The sequence below is a fragment of the Bubalus bubalis genome, chromosome 12, assembly GCF_019923935.1.
Source record: "Bubalus bubalis isolate 160015118507 breed Murrah chromosome 12, NDDB_SH_1, whole genome shotgun sequence".
Taxonomy (NCBI): Eukaryota; Metazoa; Chordata; class Mammalia; order Artiodactyla; family Bovidae; genus Bubalus; species Bubalus bubalis.
Window position 1 is genome coordinate 7,925 of NC_059168.1, and position 21,770 is coordinate 29,694.

General features: G+C 45.6%; 1 protein-coding gene across 1 annotated transcript; it reads left to right on the forward strand.

Moving 5' to 3' along the window:
- Nucleotides 1-191: 191 nt before the first annotated feature.
- Nucleotides 192-21,426, forward strand: LOC123328686 (double homeobox protein 4-like protein 2). The gene is made up of 4 exons (XM_044926658.1): nt 192-216; nt 309-532; nt 909-1,791; nt 21,362-21,426. Exons 1-4 carry the CDS (start codon nt 192-194, stop codon nt 21,424-21,426), a joined length of 1,197 nt encoding a protein of 398 aa, XP_044782593.1.
- Nucleotides 21,427-21,770: the final 344 nt, after the last annotated feature.

Below are 21,770 nucleotides of genomic sequence, written 5' to 3' on the forward strand. Positions count from 1 at the left end.
GCAGTGTTCCCCCTTTGCACCCCCTCCCCAGCCCCCGTCGGGAACCTTAGGCTCCGGCTGCCCTGGCAGCCTTGGCCGAGGAGCACGCTTTCAGGGCACTCGGCGGCAAGGCCGGAGGAGGGGAGAGACACACAGGGACATGCATGTGTGGGGAGTGTGCGTGTGTGCGCGTGCACACGCACGCGTCCACGATGGACCCAGGCACGCGATCCATCTGTGGGTGTATTCCTTAGAGCCCTGCCCCGGCGGCAGAGCCACCTGTAGTGATTCAGGGGTGTGGGACTCCCCCTCCCCTCCACACCATCTAGGGTATCTGTGCTGTGAACGTTCCACGGGCCTTAACGTCCTCTCCTCTCGGTGTGTTCTTTCGTGGGTAGAAGCCTCGGCCAGAGAGGCCCAGAGAAAGAGGACAGTCATCTCTCCTTCTCAGACAAGGATCCTCGTGCAAGCCTTCACGAGGAATCGCTTCCTGGGGATTGCCGCCAGGGAGGAACTGGCTCGTCAGACGGGAATCCCAGAACCTCGCATCCAGGTAAGTTCTCCAGCCAGTGCGTGGGCCCAGGACGTGGCCCAGGAGTAAGGAGGGTTCAGCCCTGCCAAGCGTCTGGAGCTGGATACACGTAGGCTGGGGCTGGGGCTGGGGCTGGGGCTGGGGGGGAGGGGGGCCGAAAGTCGGCAGGCTGAGTGGAGGGTTTGGGGCCGCTTCTGGTCGCGCGGGCACGCCTCATTTCCCAGGGCCAAAGGATTCGTTTGCAGAAAATGGGCCTGCAGAAGTCGCCCTGGGCCTGACAGCCCAGAGGCCGGGCGGCGGGGCGGGCTGTCGAATGGGCGCCGCGGAGGCGCCAGCACGGTGGGTGATCTGGACGGCCACGGCTTCTGATGTGCCTGTCTGCCCTTTGCTCCCCTAGATATGGTTTCAAAACCGAAGAGCTCGGCACCCCCAGCGGAGCCCAAGCGGGCCCGGCAACGGCCGGGCCCAGGGGCCCAGCGGCGCATCAGCCACGACGACTCCTGCTCCAGAGGACCGAAGGGCCCCACCCGCTGTCCAGAGCACCTCTCCTCCCCTTCGCCCCTCTCAGCCACAGGAGAGCATGCCACCCTTGGCTGCAGCTGCTCCTTTTGGGGCCCCCACTTTCTGGGTGCCCGGGACTGCCTCTGGGGTCTGTGTGGGCCAGCCGTTGATGATCTTCATGGTCCAGCCCAGCCCGGTGGCTCTCCAGCCAAGTGGGAGGCCACCACCTCCTCCCCGGGGAGCAGTTCCCTGGGCCGCGCGCTCCCCTGCCGTCACGGCCCCCGGGCAGCCTGGGCAAGGGGCCATCCTGCCGCCTCCACAGCCAGAGACACACATCCCGCGGTGGCCGGAGTCACCCTACGGTGAAGGCACGGCCCCTCCGCTAGAGCCACAGCCCCAGCCCCCCAGCCTTCCGAGCTCCACGAGCCTCCTAGATGAGCTCTTGGCGGCCACGGGCGCCCCGGACACGCAGGCGCCCGCCCCGGGGGCCGCTGCCGACGAAGGGGTGGACCCTGCCCTCCCAGGGCCACCCAGCTTCCTAGACGAGCTCCTGGCGGCCACGGGCATCCCGGACACGCCGGGGCCTTCCACGCGGGCCTCTGTCGTCGCAGCACAACAGCCGGCTCTCGCCGGCACGCCCAGCCTCTTAGAGGAAGTCTTGGCTGCCACGGGCATCCGCGCCACGCCGGGGCCTTCCCTGGGGCCCTCTGCCGATGAACGAGCACACCTCGCCCTCCCAGGCGAGCTCCTGGCTGCCCCGGGCCTCCCGGGCTCGCCGGGTCCTTTTCCGGGGTCCTCTCCCGCCGTCGCAGGGGCCCACCTCAATAATTGCTGTTTTACTGATGATCCCATTCAACTTATTCATTCTTTCTTTTTTGCATGTGTTTGTGTTAGTCATGCATGTGAATGCAATAAGTTGAGATTTTCCATCTTTTTTGCATTTTTCTTATTATTTTAACTATATTACTAACTTCTTTTGTTTTTCCTGTAGATCTTTTGGGGCAATACTTGGTACATCTCTTCCACTAAATGTGATTCAGTAACTTCTAGACTACATTAAAGATGAATCAATTTGATTGCTTCTTTGGAATTTCCCCCAAGGTATAAGAGCCCAGATAGCTCAGTCAGTAGAGCATCAGGCTTTTAGCCTGAGGGTCCAGGGTTCAAGTCCCTGTTCATGCAGAGGTTATTTTGGGCTTCCCTGATAGCTCAGCTGGTAAAGAATCTGCCTGCAATGCAGGAGACCCTGGTTTGGTCCCTGGGTTGGGAAGATACACGCTGGAGAAGGTATAAGCTACCCACTCCAGTATTCTTGGGCTTCCCTTGTGACTTAGCTGGTAAAGAATCTGCCCACAATGCGGGAGACCTGGGTTTGATCCCTAGGTTGGGAAGATCCCCTGGAGAAGGGAAAGGTTACCCAATCCAGTATTCTGGCCTGGAGAATTCCATGGACTGTCCATGGGGTCACAAAGAGCCAGACACAACTGAGAGATTTTCACTTCATTTCCAAAATATAAACATGGATTCCCACTGAAAATGTAAATCTCTCCTTCCTCTCTTTCCTGTTAGAGATCAAGCATACTTTTCGTGGGGCATGCATGTGTGTATATTTAGAAATTATACTCTTTTTACTCATTCTTGCAGAAGTAGTAAATTGCTTCATTGTTTTCAGCATGTTATACATGTATTTTCATATTATATGTTAACTTATTCGAAAGCCAAGAGAAAATAAATCACTGAAAATAAGATACACAACTAACTACATATTCTAAGGGTATTAAGTGAGGACAAAAGTCAAGATTTCTGCTGCAAAAATGTAGACAAACATAGGGTAGAACCAATAGTCCATGCAAAAGCAAGAATACTGGAGTGGGTTACCATTCCCTTCTCCAGGGGCTTGTCCCCACCCAGGGGTCAAACCCAGGTCTTCTGCATGGCAGGCAGATTCTTAATCATCCGAGCCATCAGGGAAGCCATATACTATTTATATATGTACCATCTACAATATCTTAAACTACACAATACAGTACTAAAGATATTCAAACTTTTCCATTATTATACAATTCTCTCAATAAAAATGTGATTGTTAGAAATGTAAAAATGCTATGAATGAGTCTTTTAAATGGTCAGAAGCTAGTGGCTGACAGATGCATTTTATATGAGTCTATACAATCATGCCACCTTTTTTCAATACCTTGTCCCAACACCTTTACCAAATTTTATTCACATACTTAAATCAATGTAGAGTCTAGTACTTGGATACTGATTAAAACTGCTTATTGAATGAATCATCAATCTTTTCAGCAAACAGCATGCACCTATATTTGATGAGCCACCCATTTCCCGCAGAAACTGTCATCTGCTTTATTCTTTTTATTGTATCTGCTGTTTATGTATGTAAGGTTTTCTCTCATTTTTTAATCCCCTTTGTAAATTATTCCTTGCTGTTCAGGTAGAATAGTACATTTGAAAAGCATACTGAAACTAAGATGTCAAGGAAAAGCCTGAAAAAGTAAGAAAGCAAAACTTAATATCAAGAATGGAGTGTTCCACATTTATTAAAATATTTTTTGTTTCAACTTTTTATTTGTCAAATGGAAACTTTTTATGAATAGTAAATGGAATTGTCAGTATAAAACCATTTCTAAAGTAAAAAATACTATAATTATTCAAATTCTATACAAACTGTACTTATATTCTAAACTCAATCTCAGGTTCAAAGATTTCCTCAAATCTTGTGACAAATTTGTTGGTTTCTATGACTTATAAAAACTGTCAATGCTTCTCTTTATACAACTCAAAGAGAAAATCACTATATCAGATCAGATCAGATCAGTCGCTCAGTCATGTCTGACTTTTTGTGACCCCATGAATCGCAGCATGCCAGGCCTCCCAGTCCATCACCATCTCCCGGAGTTCACTGAGACTCATGTCCATCGAGTCAGTGATGCCATCCAGCCATCTCATCCTCTGCCGTCCCCTTCTCCTCTTGCCCCCAATCCCTCCCAACATCAGAGTCTTTTCCAATGAGTCAACTCTTCGCAGGAGGTGGCCAAAGTACTGGAGTTTCAGCTTTAGCATCATTCCTTCCAAAGAAATCCCAGGGCTAATCTCCTTCAGAATGGACTGGTTGGATCTCCTTGCAGTCCAAGGGACTCTCAAGAGTCTTCTCCAACACCACAGTTCAAAAGCATCAATTCTTCAGCGCTCAGCCTTCTTCACAGTCCAACTCTCACATCCATACATGACCACAGGAAAAACCATAGCCTTGACTAGACGGACCTTTGTTGGAAAAGTAATGTCTCTGCTTTTCAATATGCTATCTAGGTTGGTTATAACTTTCCTTCCAAGGAGTAAGCATCTTTTAATTTCATGACTGCAGTCACCATCTGCAGTGATTTTGGAGCCCAAAAAAATAAAGTTTGACACTGTTTCCATTGTTTCCCCATCTATTTCCCATGAAGTGATGGGACCGGATGCCATGATCTTCGTTTTCTGAATGTTGAGCTTTAAGCCACCTTTTTCACTCTCCACTTTCACTTTCATCAAGAGGCTTTTGAGTTCCTCTTCACTCTCTGCCATAAGGGTGGTGTCATCTGCATATCTGAGGTTATTGATACTTCTCCCGGCAATCTTGATTCCAGCTTGTGTTTCTTCCAGTCCAGCGTTTCTCATGATGTACTCTGCATATAAGTTAAATAAACAGGGTGACAATATACAGCCTTGACATACTCCTTTTCCTATTTGGAACCAGTCTGTTGTTCCATGTCCAGTTCTAACTGTTGCTTCCTGATCTGCACACAAATTTCTCAAGAGGCAGGTCAGGTGGTCTGGTATTCCCATCTCTTTCAGGATTTCCCACAGTTTATTGTGATCCACACAGTCAAAGGCTTTGGCATAGTCAATTCAGCTAAATAGAGCCACTTTTGTTTTTTCTCAAATAATTCATGCTTATTGTTCTGGTATTTCCACTGAAATGACAATTTTCTTTGATGTAGAGATTATGATATCGTGTAAATCAGCTATATCACAATGCATTTAATACTGTTTAGAGCAAGTTTATGAAATCAATTTGAAATAGGAAATGGAAACCTAAAATTGGTGAATGCAGTTCAGAGCCTGCTTCCTTTTGGATAAAAAGGAAAACATGCCAATATTACTTTAATGTTTTCTCATTCATTTGCCATAGAATTTAATTTTAACAAACAAATGATTCCCTTGGTATTGAATGAGAACACATTTTAATAACTTCTTTTACTATCATACAACTTAGTTAAATAATTTTTAAAAATTTTTTGTGATATATCCTGATTTAATGCTACATGCAAACTACTTAAATGTATGCTTACTGTGTAGTAATCACTTAATAAATCTTAATACTGAAGATGACTGATGATAATGAGGTTGTAATCTTTGATATATTGGCCAAATATACTACAAGACATTTCCTGGTGGGTCAGTGGTAAAGAATCTGCCTGGAATGTAAGAGATGAGATAGGTGGGTTCGATCCCTGGGACAGAAAGATCTGGAGCAGGGCATGGCAGCCCACTCCAGTACTCTTGCCTGGAGAATGCATGGACAGAGGAGCCTGGTGGACTACAGTGCATAGGTTCCCAGGGACTCAGAAGACTGAAGCAACTGAACGCACATGTGTATTACACAGTACTCTGTAATTTCTCACTTGATAATATAATGGTGAGAATGAGAAAAGTAAAAAGATTATCTGAATCAGGGTTTTCTAAACTAATTAACAGTAAGGAGAAAGGACCTATTTTTAATTCTTCTGAAATGAATGCCTTTTTTGCTGATGCTAAATATACATAGATATTTGTAAAGCTAAATTTGCTATTGGAAAAAATGATTCGTGCTTACCCATTCAAATTGAAGCTAAATGCAATGCTTACCTTTACAGATAGAGTTAAAAGACATAAAAAAGTGAGACCTTTTTTGTTTTGGCAATTAGGCAATTTACATTTATTTGGAACAGAGGCTAACCACAGTCTATAATATATTCCTTGTCATAAAAAATAGTGCTCTTTAAATAGAAAATATTCTTTACCCTTGCTGCTGCTGCTGCTAAGTCACTTGAGTCGTGTCCAACTTTGTGTGACCCCATAGACGGCAGCCTATCAGGCTCCCCCGTCCCTGGGATTCTCCAGGCAAGAACACTGGAGTGGGTTGGATCAGCTTATTCCCCATGTCACTTCTTAATTAAACTAAACCTTTCTGTCTGCCACTGGAGGAGTTTGGTACGACAAGCAAAATCATATCTGTCCATTGTATTCCTTAAAATTTTCTACCTCTGTGCTTGTATTTTGTCATTATTAAGAAATGGGAGCATTGTAAAATCAGAAATTTATGATTGCATGTTACTGATGCTATAAAATAAAGATGTTCTAAAAAAAGATGTAAATGAACAATGTCTTGAAGAGAATTGTCTTTGTCATTAACAATTCAAAAGTAAGAAATCTAGAAGACTTGAGACAGCTAGATCATGTTCAACATGAATTTTCCATCTCCACATTCACACTAACCAGGTAGACCTCACCGTCTCCTAGACTACAGAAAGGGGAGTGAGGGAAAGAGGAACACACACTTATTCCTTTTCAGGTGTACGAGCTGAAAGCAAGAGCCTGGTGGGCTACAGTCCAAAGTGTCCCAGAGACAACTAAGCATGCACACACATAAGCAGGAATAAACAGACTTGTATAAGGAATAATGGAAAGAGAGTTAGAACAATACATTTTAGAAATATTTTGTCCATGCATTGAAAGCAATCACTATTGAACGGTTATATGTTATGTAACTTTTCAAGTATCTTGAGGTCTTCCTCTTATTGATCTACATTTTTACTTAATATAAATGTAACATCACAATCTATGAGATGCAGCCAAAGCAGTACTTAAATAAAATATTATAGTACTGAACACTTAGAACATTAAAATAACATCTTAAGTCAATAAATTAAATTTTCACCACAATAAATTCTAAAAGTCATAGTAAAATAAATCCAAATCAAACAGAAGGAAGAAAAACAAAAAGAGTAGAAGTCGCCAAAACTAAAAAAAAAAAAAAAATAGAGAGAAAGGCAATTGAGTAAAAAGCTGATACTTTGTAAATTTTATAAAGTAGATATGATTTTTTAAAAATAGAAAATGAAAAAAGACATATCACATGTATTAAACACAAAGAATGAGAGATGGAACATTGAAATCTATAGATATTATTAAAGGGTTAATAAAGATGCTTTTAATAACTCTGTGTCTATAAAATTGTCAATAAGATGAAATGGACTGATTCCTCAAAGCTCACAAACTATCGGGATCTTTCCGATCCAGGGATTGAACCTGCATCTTTCAGGTCTCCTGTATTGGCAGATGGATTCTTTACCATTAGCGCCACCTGGGAAGCCATAGAATAGTTCTATCTGTATCTGTATCTAGATATCTAATCTATGTCTGTATATGTTCAGTTCAGTTCAGCTCAGTCGCTCAGTCGTGTCCAACTCTTTGCGACCTCATGAATCGCAGCACCTGTCCATCACCAACTCCCGGAGTTCACTCAAACTCACGTCCATCGAGTAGGTGATGCCATCCAGCCATCTCATTCTCTGTCGTCCCCTTCTCCTCCTGCCCCCAATCCCTCCCAGAATCAGAGTCTTTTCCAATGAGTCAACTCTTTGCATGAGGTGGCCAAAGTACTGAAATTTCAGCTTTAGCATCATTCCTTCCAAAGAACATCCAGGACTGATCTCCTTTAGAATGGACTGGTTGGATCTCCTTGCAGTCCAAGGGACTCTCAAGAGTCTTCTGTATCTGTTAATATATATTAATTTTAAAATATTCAATTGTTAAATTTAATGAGAAATTACAGCAAACCAATTGGGGCAGCCTGAGGATCACAAAGAATCAGACAGGACTGAAGCAACTGAGCACACACACGTGCACACACAGCCCCCGGAATCATACATCCAGTTTCTGGAAACGCATCTGTGTGTGTGTGTGTGTGTGCATGTTTGCAAAAGACTGAGGGAAAGAGGGAAAGGGAGCAACAGAGGATGAGATGGGTGGATGGCATCACCATTTCTCTCCCTCATTCGATCAATTTTGAGTTAATTTTTAAATAAGGTTTTATGGTTTATATGGAAGTTCAGGGGTTTTGTTGTTGTTGTTGTTTGTTTCTTTGGATTTGCATGTACAATGCTTTAATAACTTTTTTAAGACAATATATTTTTTCTTAAATATATTGAATGATTTTGAACCTTTGTCAAAAATCAGTTAGTATTATTTGTGTTGGGAAATTTTTTAAATGTCTTAGATTCCATTGGTCTAGTACCTACTCCTCCATCAACATTAGATGTCCTAATTCCCCTCGGATATTTATGTGCTTGTGTACTAAGTAGCTTCAGTCATATCCGACTCTTTGTGACCCAATGGACTGTAGGCTGCCAGGTTCTCTGTCCATGGGATTCCCCAGGCAAGAATACTGGAGTGGGTTGCCATCTCCTTCTCCAGGGGATCTTCCCAACCCAGGGATCAAACTGACATACATCTGCATTGGCAGGCGGATTCTTTACCACTGAACCACCTGGGAATCCCATCAATTTTATACATAGTATCAATAGTATATATGTCAATCCAAATCTCCCAGCTCTTCCCACTCCTGTCTTCCTCTTTGATATCCATATGTTTGTTCTCTATGTCTGTGTCTCTACTTCTACTTTGTGACTAACATTATCTGTTCCATTTTTCTAGAATCCACACATATGGGTTAATATTCAATATCTGTTTTTCTCTTTCTGGCTTCCTTCACTCTGTATGATAGTCTCTAACTCCATCCACATCTCTGCAAATGACCCAACTTAGTTCCTTTTTCAGAGAAGGCAATGGCACCCCACTCCAGTACTCCTGCCTGGAAAATCCCATGGACGGAGGAGCCTGGTAGGCTGCAGTCCATGGTGTCGCTGAGGGTCGGACACGACTGAGCGACTTCACTTTCATTTTTCACTTTCATGCACTGGAGAAGGAAATGGCAACCCTCTCCAGTGTTCTTGCCTGGAGAATCCCAGGGATGGGGGAGCCTGGTGGGCTACCATCTATGGGGTCACGCAAAGTCGGACACGACTGAAGCGACTTAGCAGTAGCAGTAGCAGTTCCTTTTTAGAATCTGCCTGCAATGCAGGAGACTGGGGTTTGATTCCTGGGTCGGGAAGATCCCCTGGAGAAGGAAATGGCAACCCTCTCCAGTATTCTTGCCTGGAAAATCCCATGGACAGAGGAGCCTGGCGGGATACAATCCTTGGGGTCGCAAGAGTCGGACATGACTTAGCGACTAAACCACCACCACCAGTATTCCATTACATACATAAACCACATCTTCTTTATCCATTCCTCTGTTGTCACTAACTTCACTAATAACACATTCTGTTTCTCTGAGTTCACCTGACACAGTCCCCTTCTCATCAAAGCCTTCTGACACAAGCACTTCCCAGAACTGACCTCCCAGGTTGGCCAGTGTTCAGACAGGGAGAAGAGCAGGCTCAATCAGCCCCTGTTACTGCTCCTATCCATGGAGGGCTGTCCACTGTCCTGTTGCAGGCTGCTTTCCCCAGGGTGTAGAGTAAGGCCTCACACTTCACGGTTCCTACCACAGGGAAGCACTCTCCTTCACACACACACACAAGCTCAGTGCACTGGAGACAGGGGGATGGTGGTCCTGTCTGGAGAGCTACCCCTGTGGGATGGCAACTGGAAAAGGGAGAGTCACCATCCATAAATTTCTGCTCCACTGGCCACTCCCTAGCTGGGGTCAGAGACGCCCTCCACATGGCCCAGAATATCACTTCAAACCGTGAGCCTCTGAGGCCTTGGAAATGAGCTTGTGCATCTTCTACACACTTGTCACAACCTGGAAATTATTTTTTTTCTTTTTTAATTTATTTGGCTGTGCCAGGTCTAAGTTGAAGCATACAAGATCTTTAATGGCGGTGTGTGGAATCACAGTTCCTTGACCAGGTATCGAACCTGGGCCCCCTGCATTGGAAGTGCAGAGACTTAACCACTGGACTGCCAGCGAAGTTCCTAACCTGGAATTTCTTTATTCCAGCTGTGGGCTCTCCAACAGAGTCCTAGCCTCCTTCACTATTAAAGAGCCTGGAGACACTTCTTATTTTGGATGCTTAGGGTCCCTGAGAGTTGAATATGAGACATGAGTTGAATATTTCATTTCCTATCCCTTAGTTCAAGGCCCACCAAATCACATATTTGCCACTTTTGCCCTTGCTTTTAGTCACTGCAGTTGAGTCTTAGTCTCAGTTGCATTCTCTCCTTTCTCTTTGTGTCACCTACTCTGGGACCCCATCTGGGCAGCCTACTGGCCCTCAGTGTATAGGTCTGTCTCCAGGAAGGGCTCTGGCTTGCCCCTCCCAGCATTCAGGGGCATCCCAATCTGTCTAAAACAAGGTCAACAGTTTTCAGAGGGTGGGGAATTATTGAAGATGAAACACAAAAAAAGCCAGGTGACTCCCCAGTATGCACTAGCACAGAAAGTCTAAACTCTTAGCCGCTCAAGTTCCAGGATGTCATCTTACTCATCTTTAGAGCCTTCAGGACAAGCACAGGTGCACAGTGAGTGATTGAGATTGCTTGTTAAGATGCTAGAAAAGCTGAGAAGTGCAGACAACATTCAAATTTGGGGCAAAATGGTCATGGGAAGGATGGAGCAAATATGATCGATATGTCCTGAAAGGAGTGTGGTCTTGAGTTGAGCTTCAAAGAAAGTTGGGATTTGCATTTTCCAGGAAGGATGGGAAGGACATTCTAGGCAATAATAGCTCCAAATAGCTCCAGTTTGCAAGTGCCTATGGGTCTGGGTGGAGGGTGGGGGGAGTGGCAGGGGCAGCGGCGTGCATACCTGTACTCATCTTTGCTCCCAGTGTAGAAGTTAATACTTAATGGTTGGAGAGGAAAACAGTCTATAGTTAATCCGTCACTATGGATACCTTGCACCACCTTTAGCCATCCATCCACCTGGCTGGTTGCTGTTCTCAGCCTCTGGACAACTTCTGAGTTGAACCTGAGTGATCAGGACTCTTTGCCCATGCTTGGCAGCTGTTGCCTCTGCTTGCTCCAGGGCCAAGCTTGGGGACCCATGTCCCAGGCAGGTCACCTAGATCCCAGCCTCCATGGTCTCCTGGCCCCAGACTCACATATGTCCCCTCATCTGTCATATGGCAAATGCTTACATAAACACCCACCTGAGCTCTACAGCTACAGCCAATGGATGCAATTCACCCAACCCTTCCTCGGGTCATTGGTCTCCTGATTCTGCATTGTTAGCCCAGTGACCTTCCTGCATGCTTGGCAGTGAGAAGAGCATGACAAAGACTGAACAGAGAGGCCAACAAGGTGGGGGTGAAGGGGACATGTGCCTGGAGCAGTTACCCTTTGATTTCCACTCTCCTTCTGGTGAAATATTTGCTACATATACAGCCTCAGATCAAATGGAATCATGAATGTGTATCTCCCAATGTAAATAGAATTTGCTATCACACTAGCATTTCTCCAACAATTATATTGTGGCCCTTCTGAGGTATTAGTGTGCTACGATGGGGTCTTGTGGGAGAAGCTGGTGTACAGGAAGGCCCAGAAGTTTTTTCCACCCCTATTCTCCTTTCCATCTGCATCCAGGAGCTCAGGATCTGGTGGGTGAGGCCGAGGGATGATCAAAGCCATTGTTGCTTTTGGATTTACCTTCCCTGATGCCTCAGCAGTAAAGAATCCACATGCCAATGCAGGAGATGCAGGTTCAATCCCTGGATTGGGAAGATCCCCTGGAGGAGGGCATGGCAACCCACTCTAGTATTCTTATCTGGAGAATCCCATGGACAGAGGAGCCTGGTGGGCTACAGTTCATGGGGTCCCAAAGAGTTGGACACAACTGAGGGACTAACATTTTACCTTCAAGTGCAGAATATCTCATCTCAATTCCAGAGTCTGGAAAAGGCTTAGGGGAGGCCCCACCCAGCATCCAAAAAAGACTAACACAGCCTCTTCCACAATGGCGGAAGTTTTTCTCACTAGAAAATAACAAGCAAGTTAATGGGGAAAAATAATTATTCATATCAGAACTGTAAAATCCTATCACATAGAATAATTGATATGAAACTATCCCAAAGTTGGGACGTTCAAGGATTCCTGAATTTCTTCAAGAAGGTAGAGATTCTCCTTTCTCCCAGGTAAGGCCTGAAAATTCACTGAGGGAAAGAAAACGTGATGTTTTAACTATACTGGGATTCAGTCTGCTGGTTGGCAGTTTATGCAGATTCCAGATGCATGGAGCACAGAATTAACAGGGATTCACTGTTTCCTCTTCTCAGTATTTTCCTAAGTATTTGGAGGAGACTGCCAAGAGCCGCTGGCATGTGGGGATCAGGATACCTTCTTGATACCCACTCTTAAAAATGGTGGAGAACCAGACTTCCCTGGTGGTCCAGTGGTTAAGAATCCACCTACCAATGCAGGGGTCAAGGGTTCCACCCCTGGTCTGGGAAGATCCCGCAGGCCAAGGGGCAATTAAGTCAGTGCCCCACAACTACTGAGCCTTAGAGCCCTAGAGCCTTGGGCTCTGCACAAGAGAGACCACCACAATGAGAAGCCCCACACAGTGACTAGAGAGTAGCCCCTGCTCTTCACAAATAGAGAAAGCCTGAGCACAGCAACAAAGACCCAGCACAGCCAAAAAATAAAGTTGTTTTTTTAAATGATAAAAAGGCCATTAACACCCCCACTGCAGTCCAAAGGTCTGAGCACCTGGAATGTCATCAGTCTCACCCTGTCTTCTTCCTACAGCAGCAGCAGAGTGGCACCCCTGGCAGCCACCCCCAGCTGCCCAGCCTGGTTGCAGGCAGAAATGGACCCGCCCCTCGCAGAGGACGGCTCCAACCAATAGTGGAAACAGAATCACCCAGATTACCCAGGAGATGGCCAAGGAGGTGTTCCTGATGGCTCAGAGTCTGAGGAGGAAAGAATGCATCTTAGTACTTAACCTTCAACGGGCAATAGGAGGATGGGACACTCCTGGGGAAACAGGAATCCCAGCTGCTGCCCCACAGGAGCCAGGCCAGCCAGGCAGCTCCCAGCCATGCTCGGGGCTGTGGGGCACATAGCATTGTTAGATGCTGTCTTCTCTATCTGGGGGTATCATAGAGCTCACCTCATTTCTCTCTTCCCTCCTCCTGTGGGCTCGTTACTAAGACATTGTCTTGGTCCATCAGGGAAGATGATTTGCCAGAAGTTGCAACTTAGTAAAGTCAAGGACTCTTTCATATCCCAGAGGATGAACTGAAGGGACCATTTATAAAAATTCCCCCAACATAGCGGTAACAGGGCTGCAGGATGGCCTGCATCTGAAGGATGGCCATTCAGCCCAGCACATCCTGGAGGTCAGGGGCTGCTTTCCAACTTCAACCACAAGTCAGCTATTGTTATTCTCTGGATAATGTTAACAATGTTGTGATCGTTTCAGGTGGACAGCAAAGGGACTCAGTCATACATATACATGTATTCATTTCCCCAAAAAAAGGGCTTCTCAGGTGGCATTAGTGGTAAAGAACCCACCTGCCGATGCAGAGACACAAAAGATGCAGGTTTGATCTCTGGGTCAGGAAGACCCTCTGGAGGAGGGCATGGCACCCCACTCCCATGGATAGAAGAGCCTGGTGGGCTACAGTCCATGGGATCACAAAGAGTTAGACACGACTGAAGCGGCTTAGCATGCACACACATTCTCCCCCAAACTCCCCTCCCCTCCAGACTGCCACATAACATTGAGCAGAGCTCCCTGTGCTGTACAGTAGGTCCTTGTTGTTTATCCATCTTAAATATGGCAGTGCGTAACTGTCCATCCCAAACTCCCTAACTATCCCTTCTCTCCATCCTTTCCCACCACCTGCAATCATAAGTTCGTTCTGTAAGTCTGTGAGTCTCTTGCTGTTTTGTAAGTCAGTTCATTTGTATCATTTCTTTTTAAATTCCACGTGTAGGGGATGTCATGATACTTCTCCTTCTCAGGCTGACTTACTTCAGTGTGACAGTCTCTAGGTTCACCCATGTTGCTGCAAATGTCTTCAGCCCTTCTCTTGATTCAGTGTAAGCATCGTTTACCATCAACCCACCAACACTGAAAAAAAAAGTCCATTTACTGAATGTGAGCACTAGAAGGGATGAGATAGGATGCCATCAAGAGCCATTTAGAAAATGCCTTCCAGCACAGGTCTGCCAGGTTAACTACTGGTCCCCAAACCCATGGCTGGGCCCAAGGGGTACAGGAGGGGGCACCTCCAGACTAGGTGAGTGCAAAGGGAAACCCAGCAGCTCCCATCCCAGCCTCAGCACCACAGACACTGCCCTCATCTTTCTCCCAACTCCCGTCCACCTCAGCTAGTTTCTCATGGGACACTTATCCTGAAGGCATTAGGTCAGAAGTGACAGCTGACAGCTTCCAAGCCCCACCCACGCCTCCTTCTCCTTGAGCTCCAAAAGGGAAGTCAACAAAAAAGCCCAGGCATGGTCTCCTTTGGTGCCAGCCAGAAGTTCAGACCACACGAGCCCTGTGAGTGGAGACCCTCACCCTGGCCCCATCCCCTGCCCACAACAAAGCCAGGCCAGTCTCCTTTCCTTGTTCTCTCAAGCCTCTTCAGATGGTTAGGAGCCTGCCCTCCTCACTCTCCCCTGAAACCTTCAGCGTCTGTGTAACAAGGCTTTTTTATACCTTCATGCTTCATGTTTGGCATCATCCAAACCAAATTCTCAGAGGAAGGGTCCATCCTTGTCTTGGCAGAGTGGCTAAAACAGCAGGACCTGTGGCATTTCCTGGGTTTTCCTTTTCCAAGCTACATCTGCTTTCCTATGGCCACTTACCTGCTCATCCCAGACAAGCAGCTGAAGTTTTGGTTTGAGTTTCACATTTGCTGGAATAGCCCATCTTTTATCTGTATTAGTTGCCTCAACATTTACCATTATGTTTAAGATCTTTGTTAAAATCTTTTAAAAAGTATTTATTTTCTTATTTTATGTGGAATCTTTCGTTGCCAGAGCAGGGACTCTGTAGCTGTGGGCCGGGCCGTGGGCTCCGGAGTGCAAGGACTCAGTCATTGCTGCAGCGCATGGGCTTAGCTGCCCTGAGACATGTGGGATCTTGCTTCCCCCACCAGGGTTCAGACCTTCATCCCCTGCATTACAAAGCAGATTCTTAATCCCTGGACCACCAGGGAAGTCCCTAAGATTTTCTTTGAATAAAGTGTTCTGTTGTTTTGTTTTTTAAGATGAAGAAAGGAAACTGCTGATATTGTCCAAATTTCTATTTTCAAGTGAAGAAAAATAAGGTCCAAAATGATCAAAATTTCGAATCAGGTAAGAGGTGGCTTCTGTCACCAACACTGCTGCTGCTGCTGCTGCACATTATTCATCAATTCCCAGCTCTACGCATCACTGCTATCCTTTGCCCCTCTGGTCAAGCCAAGATCTTTGAGCTGCATTTTCACCACACCTGGCCTTTCTCAGGGGCCTCGTTTCTGCCCTGGGCCTGGTGAGAACTGTCTCTGAGCTCATGCAGGCCACAGCTCCTGTGGAGAAAGTCTAGATCAAGACCAGGGGACCCGGCCAGGCTCCCTTCAGCAGCCCCCCACGGACAGATGGGCCCAAACCGCCTTGTTCTGTGGTTTTCAGGAGAATAAGCTTCTTATTAACCCAGAGTGGCTGGACTTAAAGCCTGTGGCACAAGTTCAGGATCATGGTTTTAAACCAAATGCAATATTGGATTGGCCAAAAAGTTCGTTCAGGTTTTCCCATAACATCCCATGGATGTTCATCAATGAACAACCCAGTATGTTCATTCTGGGGCTGAAACCAGTTGTGCCAAGTGAGTTTGGGATGTTTACAATTTGTCACCGATTTCCTAGGGAAGACCTGTGAGGGTGTTGTTGACCTGCATGCGTGCTAAGTTGCTTCAGTTGTGTCCGATTCTTTGCAACCCCATGGACTGTAACCTGCCAGCCTCCTCTCTCTGTGGGTTTTTTCAGGCAAGAATACTGGAAATGGGTTGTCATTTCCTTCTCCATTTATGGAGAATATACCTCAATTTTAAAAAAAAATGTATGATAAAGATAGGTGGGGGACTGGCAGTCAGAACTCTCTGCCCATACTGTCCTCCTAGACACGTTGAAACTCATGTAGGAAGATAGCATTTGGTGGTCTCTTATCTCTGCGTGTGTGTGAGTGCTAAGTCACTTCAATCCTGTCTAACTCTGTGTGATTCCATGCACTGTAGCCCACCAGGCTCCCCTGTCTATGGGATTCTCCAGTTAAGAATACTGGAGTGAGTTGCCACAGCCTCCTCCAGGGGATCTTCCCCACCCAGGGATCAAACCCACACCTCTACCTACTTCTACTTCTTTCTCTTCTTTTGGTACAGACCAAAGATCAGTTCATTGCCTCTGCTAGAAAAATTGCAACTTTTGGGCAGACCTTCACCAAACTTATCCATATCATTGCTAAGAACTGTGTAGACCACAGATGTCCCCAGGAGCCCTTGTGTGTGGTAGAGCAGACTGAGACAATGAGCAGCCAGCTCCACATCTTCTCCAGGTAGAAAATGGCTCTGGGGGAAAACTGCCCAGGCTGATTAGGGTAAGCGAATAGTGGCCCTGGGGAGTGTAAGAGCTCCATAAAGAAGATGGTTGAGGGTGTGAGCTTGGGATCAATTGGTTTGCATGTGTAAGTGCACTTGTAGCCAAGTGGTTTACTGCTTCTGAAAGCGTTAGTTGCTCAGTCATGCCTGACTTTTTGCGACCCCATGGACTGTAGCCCGCCAGGCTCCTCTGTCCATGGGATTCTCCAGGCAAGAACACTGGCTGCTGCTGCTGCTGCTAAGTTGCTTCAGTCGTGTCTGACTCTGTGCGACCCCATAGATGGCAGTCCGCCAGGCTCCCCCGTCCCTGGGATTCTCTAGGCAAGAACACTGGAGTGGGTTGCCATTTCCTTCTCCAATGCATGAAAGTGAAAAGTGAAAGTAAAGTCACTCAGTTGTGTCTGACTCTTAGCGACCCCATGGACTGCAGCCTACCAGGCTCCTCCGTCCATGGGATTTTCCAGGCAAGAGTACTGGAGTGGGGTGGAGTGGGTAGCTATTCCCTTCTCCAGGGGATCTTCCTGACCCAGGGATTAAACCTGGGTCTCCCACATTGCAGGCAGATTCTTTACTGTCTGAGCCACCTTGGCTAACCCTGGGAATGAGCAGTCTTTCCAACATCAGATGTCCCTAATGTAGAACATCAGAAATATAGAAAATGAAAAGATGTGATTAATACAGGTATATTTATCAAGCTTTCAGTACTCTAAAGGATCCAGAAGTCCTGAGATTTTTACCAAAGTTAGTCACTTACATTTCACAGCATCTTCATTTTTTTTTTAATTTTTTTTACTGAAATACAGTTGATTTACAATTTTGTGTTAGTTTAAGGTGTACAGCAAAGTGACTCAGTTACATCCATTTATCTATCTTTGTCATATTCTTTTCCACCATTGGTTATCACAAGATATTGAGTACAGTTCCCTCTTATATAGTAGGTCCTTGTTGTTTACATATTTTATAGACAGCATCTTCATTTTCATTGCTGAAAAATAACTTGTCTCACTAAATTCAGTTACACTCAGTTTAAAGCAAATATCACTGAAATGTGTAATTCAATTAAGAAATAACAGTCTGGGACTTGCCTGGTGGTCCAACGGTTAAGAGTCCATGCTCACAATGCAGAGGACCCGGGTTCCATCCCTGGTTGGTAAGTTAGACCCTGCATGCTACAACTCAGAGCTCACCGCATCAACTAAGATCTGGCACAGTCAAATAAATTTAAAAAAAAAAACAAAAAGAACCACCAGTCTTATCTTTGATTACAACTTTTACTTTAAGTCCTGCCTGCAATTCTAACAAAATTTCTTGTTCCTTTCCATTACATATGTATGTCGGCATTTATCCTTCACGTTCTCTTCAGCTATTTTCATTAAAAATACTTCTTAGACACACAGATATAGAAAATAAACTAACGGTTACCAATGGGGAGAGGGAAGTGGGTAAGGGGAATATAAGGGTAGGGGAGTAAGAGATACAAACTATTATGTGTAAAATAAACTACAAGGATATACTGTACAACAGGGGGACTATAGCCAATGTTTTATAATAACTATAAATGGAGTATAACCTTTAAAAATTATAAATCACTCTATCGTACACCTGTAACATAATATTGTGCATCAACTATACTTAAACAAAAACAAAAAAATACTTCTTGTTAATTTCAAGATGACTCATGCTTTTTTTAGTATCAAAATTAAAATGTGATGTTAAATTATACCTTTAGAACTTTCTCTGAATAGTCCCCACAAAGGCATCCTACTTTCCTGGAAGAGGCTTACATTGTAAATTCTGGTGTTTATTTGAGATTATGCCTTTACCTGGTGTCCTGTTAACGGCTTTCCTCCTGCCAACTCCCAAGTGTAAAAGCCTCCCTGACAAGAAGCAAGTCCTCTGAAGAGCTCCTGGTGGAAAATGCACAGCAGCTCCTCCGTGCTGTCTCTAAGACTGTGAGGGCGACAGAAGCTGCACGTCTTCAGGTGGGTGGATGCCGGCATAGAGTACACACTCACAGGACCATGACTCAGGTCACAGGCTGAGAGGAACACGGGAAACTGCAGCATTCCTGAGGAAACTCTACAGCTTCCTAGCTACTAAATTCAACTTCACTTCTAACCCAGACCTGTGACCTAATTTCCTGTGTGCTTTAGATTGGCTAATTTCTATCAACCTACCTTCAGTTGCACTTTTTCTTCAGTTGTGTCCAGTCTACTGATGAGTTATCAAAGCATTGTTCCATTTGTTGCCATCTATTTTTTTTCATTTTAGCATTTCCATTCAATTATTTCTAGTAGTTTTGTGTCTCTGCTAAAATTCTCCATCTGTTTATGCATTTTGTCTACTTTTTCTGACTAAGTCATTAATATATCAATCATGTGAAAAGGACTTCCAACTTGTTCCAATAAAGTCATTAATACATTAATCATAGTTATTTTTAATTTCCTATCTGATGGTTTCAACATGTGGCTTATATCTGAGTCTCATTTTTTTTATCGCTTTGTCTCTCTTTTTGTACCAATTAAAATTAAAGAGTACATAAAATAGACAATGAAAAGCATTTGAAAAATGTGTTTTAACTACAAGTTCCAGAATTTCTCGACTATAAAGAAGGCTGGCAGAAAAGATCAGGACTGGTCCTATGGATCCATGTCTGTCCTGCCAGCATGCCGGCACGGCCACAGCCACAGACTCCCACTGATCCAGCGGCATCACCCAGGGCAGGGCCAGACCCCAAGTTCCAGTGCCCAGACCATCCGAGTGCAGGAGAACCTGAGAGTGAGGCTGAATGCTTGCAGTGTACACCTGCGTCCTGACTCTGCTTAGGCTGCTGGCCAAAGACCCACGGATTGTTTGCATAAAGCAAAACGAATAAAACAAGATCCAGAATGAGACAGAATTTGGGTCATAGAGAGAATGTTTTTTAATTGACTACTGTCCCACAACATTCTATTATGATAGACAAGATCCTTTGCTCTGTTGTGCTTCTCCTTTAAGAATGAGTGGACTCTGATTCAGAGGACCTCTCCAGTCATGATTCCTTGCTCTGCATTAAATTAGGTCTAGAATATCAGAAAACCAGCCCCAACATCACTCAGAAGAATGGCCTAGGTACTCCGATCGGCTGACACCAGGAAAGAGTACACAGCGTCTCCTAGCACTTAATCATCTTTCTCTCCTCCAGGGTTTCAGATAAACTTCCCCAGACCCAGAGGAACCGGAAGTTGCTGCCTTCTGCATGCAGTGGAGAAGAAAACTGCTAAGGCACAGACTTCAGGAAACCTCAAACCTGGTCTGTGATGAGCTGGGCCTGTGAAAAACCAGCACCAAAGGGCCCTCAACACTCACAGCCCTGCTTTAAAAAGCACTGTAAAAGCCGAGTGATATTCTCCAGCTTGTGTGCACTGTGCCCAGGACTCTGGGAGCCCCTGGGAAGTGCCTCTTAGGCCAAAGCAGCCTGTAGGGACATAGGGTGAGTGGGGGGTTGCATGGGTGCAGGGTGGCCAGGGCCAGGCCTTGAGCAGAGCCGTCCAGACAGCATTCTCAGTTAAGGGGACAGCTCTGGGTCCCTGGTGAGACTGCTATCCTCCTGGCAGGATATTTAGCTTTCTGGCTTCAAAAGGAACCTCAAATGTAGATTGTGAAAGGATGCAGGAAAAAACATCCAGGCCCCATTATCTGAAGCCTTTATTAAGATACTTCAATGTGAGAACAGCCCCAGTATGTTCTTTAGGGAGCCAGGAACTAAAAGATGTATGGATTAGCTTGGTAGGCAGTCAGAGCACACCCAGCTTGAGTAACTTGGCAGTGTTCAGATACTCAAGGTGTGGGAAAGCTGAAGATGTGTTGCTTTAGGACAGAGGGCAAGAATCTGTGAATCTGAAGGCCCTGAGCTGTGATTTGGTGAATCTGGGTTTAGCATTTGGGACAGAGAGGAAGAGCTGGGTGTTAAGGTTTTGGACAGTCAGTGGGTATTTTCCAATTCTCAGTATCTTTCACAAAACCTATTTGGTAAAGGAATGAGGAAAATGAGAGTGAGGCGACCAGTGACCTTCACCTCGGGGGTTGAACTGCATAGGCCAAGAGTGGAGAACTGAGTCTGGAGGAGGGGGCCACAGACAAGGACTGTGGGCGTGGAAGCAGGGGTGCCCTGGGGGCTGGGGTCCTGCTTGTTTGGGGGACATCATGCCAGCCTCTTAGATTCTGGTGCCGCCCACAGGAAGGAGGGCTGACACTAGTTGAGGCTGAATTTCCCATAATCCAGTGGGATCATGGCTCAGATTTACAGTTTATAAAGGGATTTCTTTCCATTAAAAAAAATACAATATGTTGAGTTTTGCCTTATATACACCCATTCAACCATCGCCACAGTCGGGATAATGAATGTATTTGTTGTTTGTTCAGTCACATCTGACTCTTTTGCAGCCCCATAGACTATAGCCCACCAGGCTCCTCTGTCCATGGGATTCTCCAGGCAAGAATACTGGAGTGGGGTGCCATTTCCTTCTCCAGGGGATCTTCCCGACCCAGGGATCGAACACATGGCTCCTGCATTGGCAGGCGGATTCTTTACCACTGAACCACCAGGGAAGCTCTAATGAATATATCCATAACCCCAGAAATGTCCTTATTCTCTCCTACCCCTCGGTTTCTCCCCGCAGTGTCCTATAATGACGGATCTGCCTTGTCACTTAAAGATGAGTTTGATTGTCCTGCGCTGTGCTAAATCACTTCAGTTGTGACTGACTCTGTGACTCCATGGACTGTAGCCCGCCAGGCTCCTCTGTCCATGAAATTCTCCAGGCAAGAATACTGGAGTGGGTAACCATTCCCTTCTCTAGGGGACATTCCCGACCCAGGGATTGAACCTGTGTTTCCTGCAGTGCAGGCAGACTCTTTACCATCTGAGCCACCAGAGAAGTCCTGGAAAATCCCAAAGACACCACCAAAAAAGTATCAGAACTGACACATGAATTCAGTAATTTGCAGAATACAAAAGTAATATAACAGAGATTTGTTGCATTTTCATACACTAACAACAATATATCTGATAAAGAGCTAATATCCAAA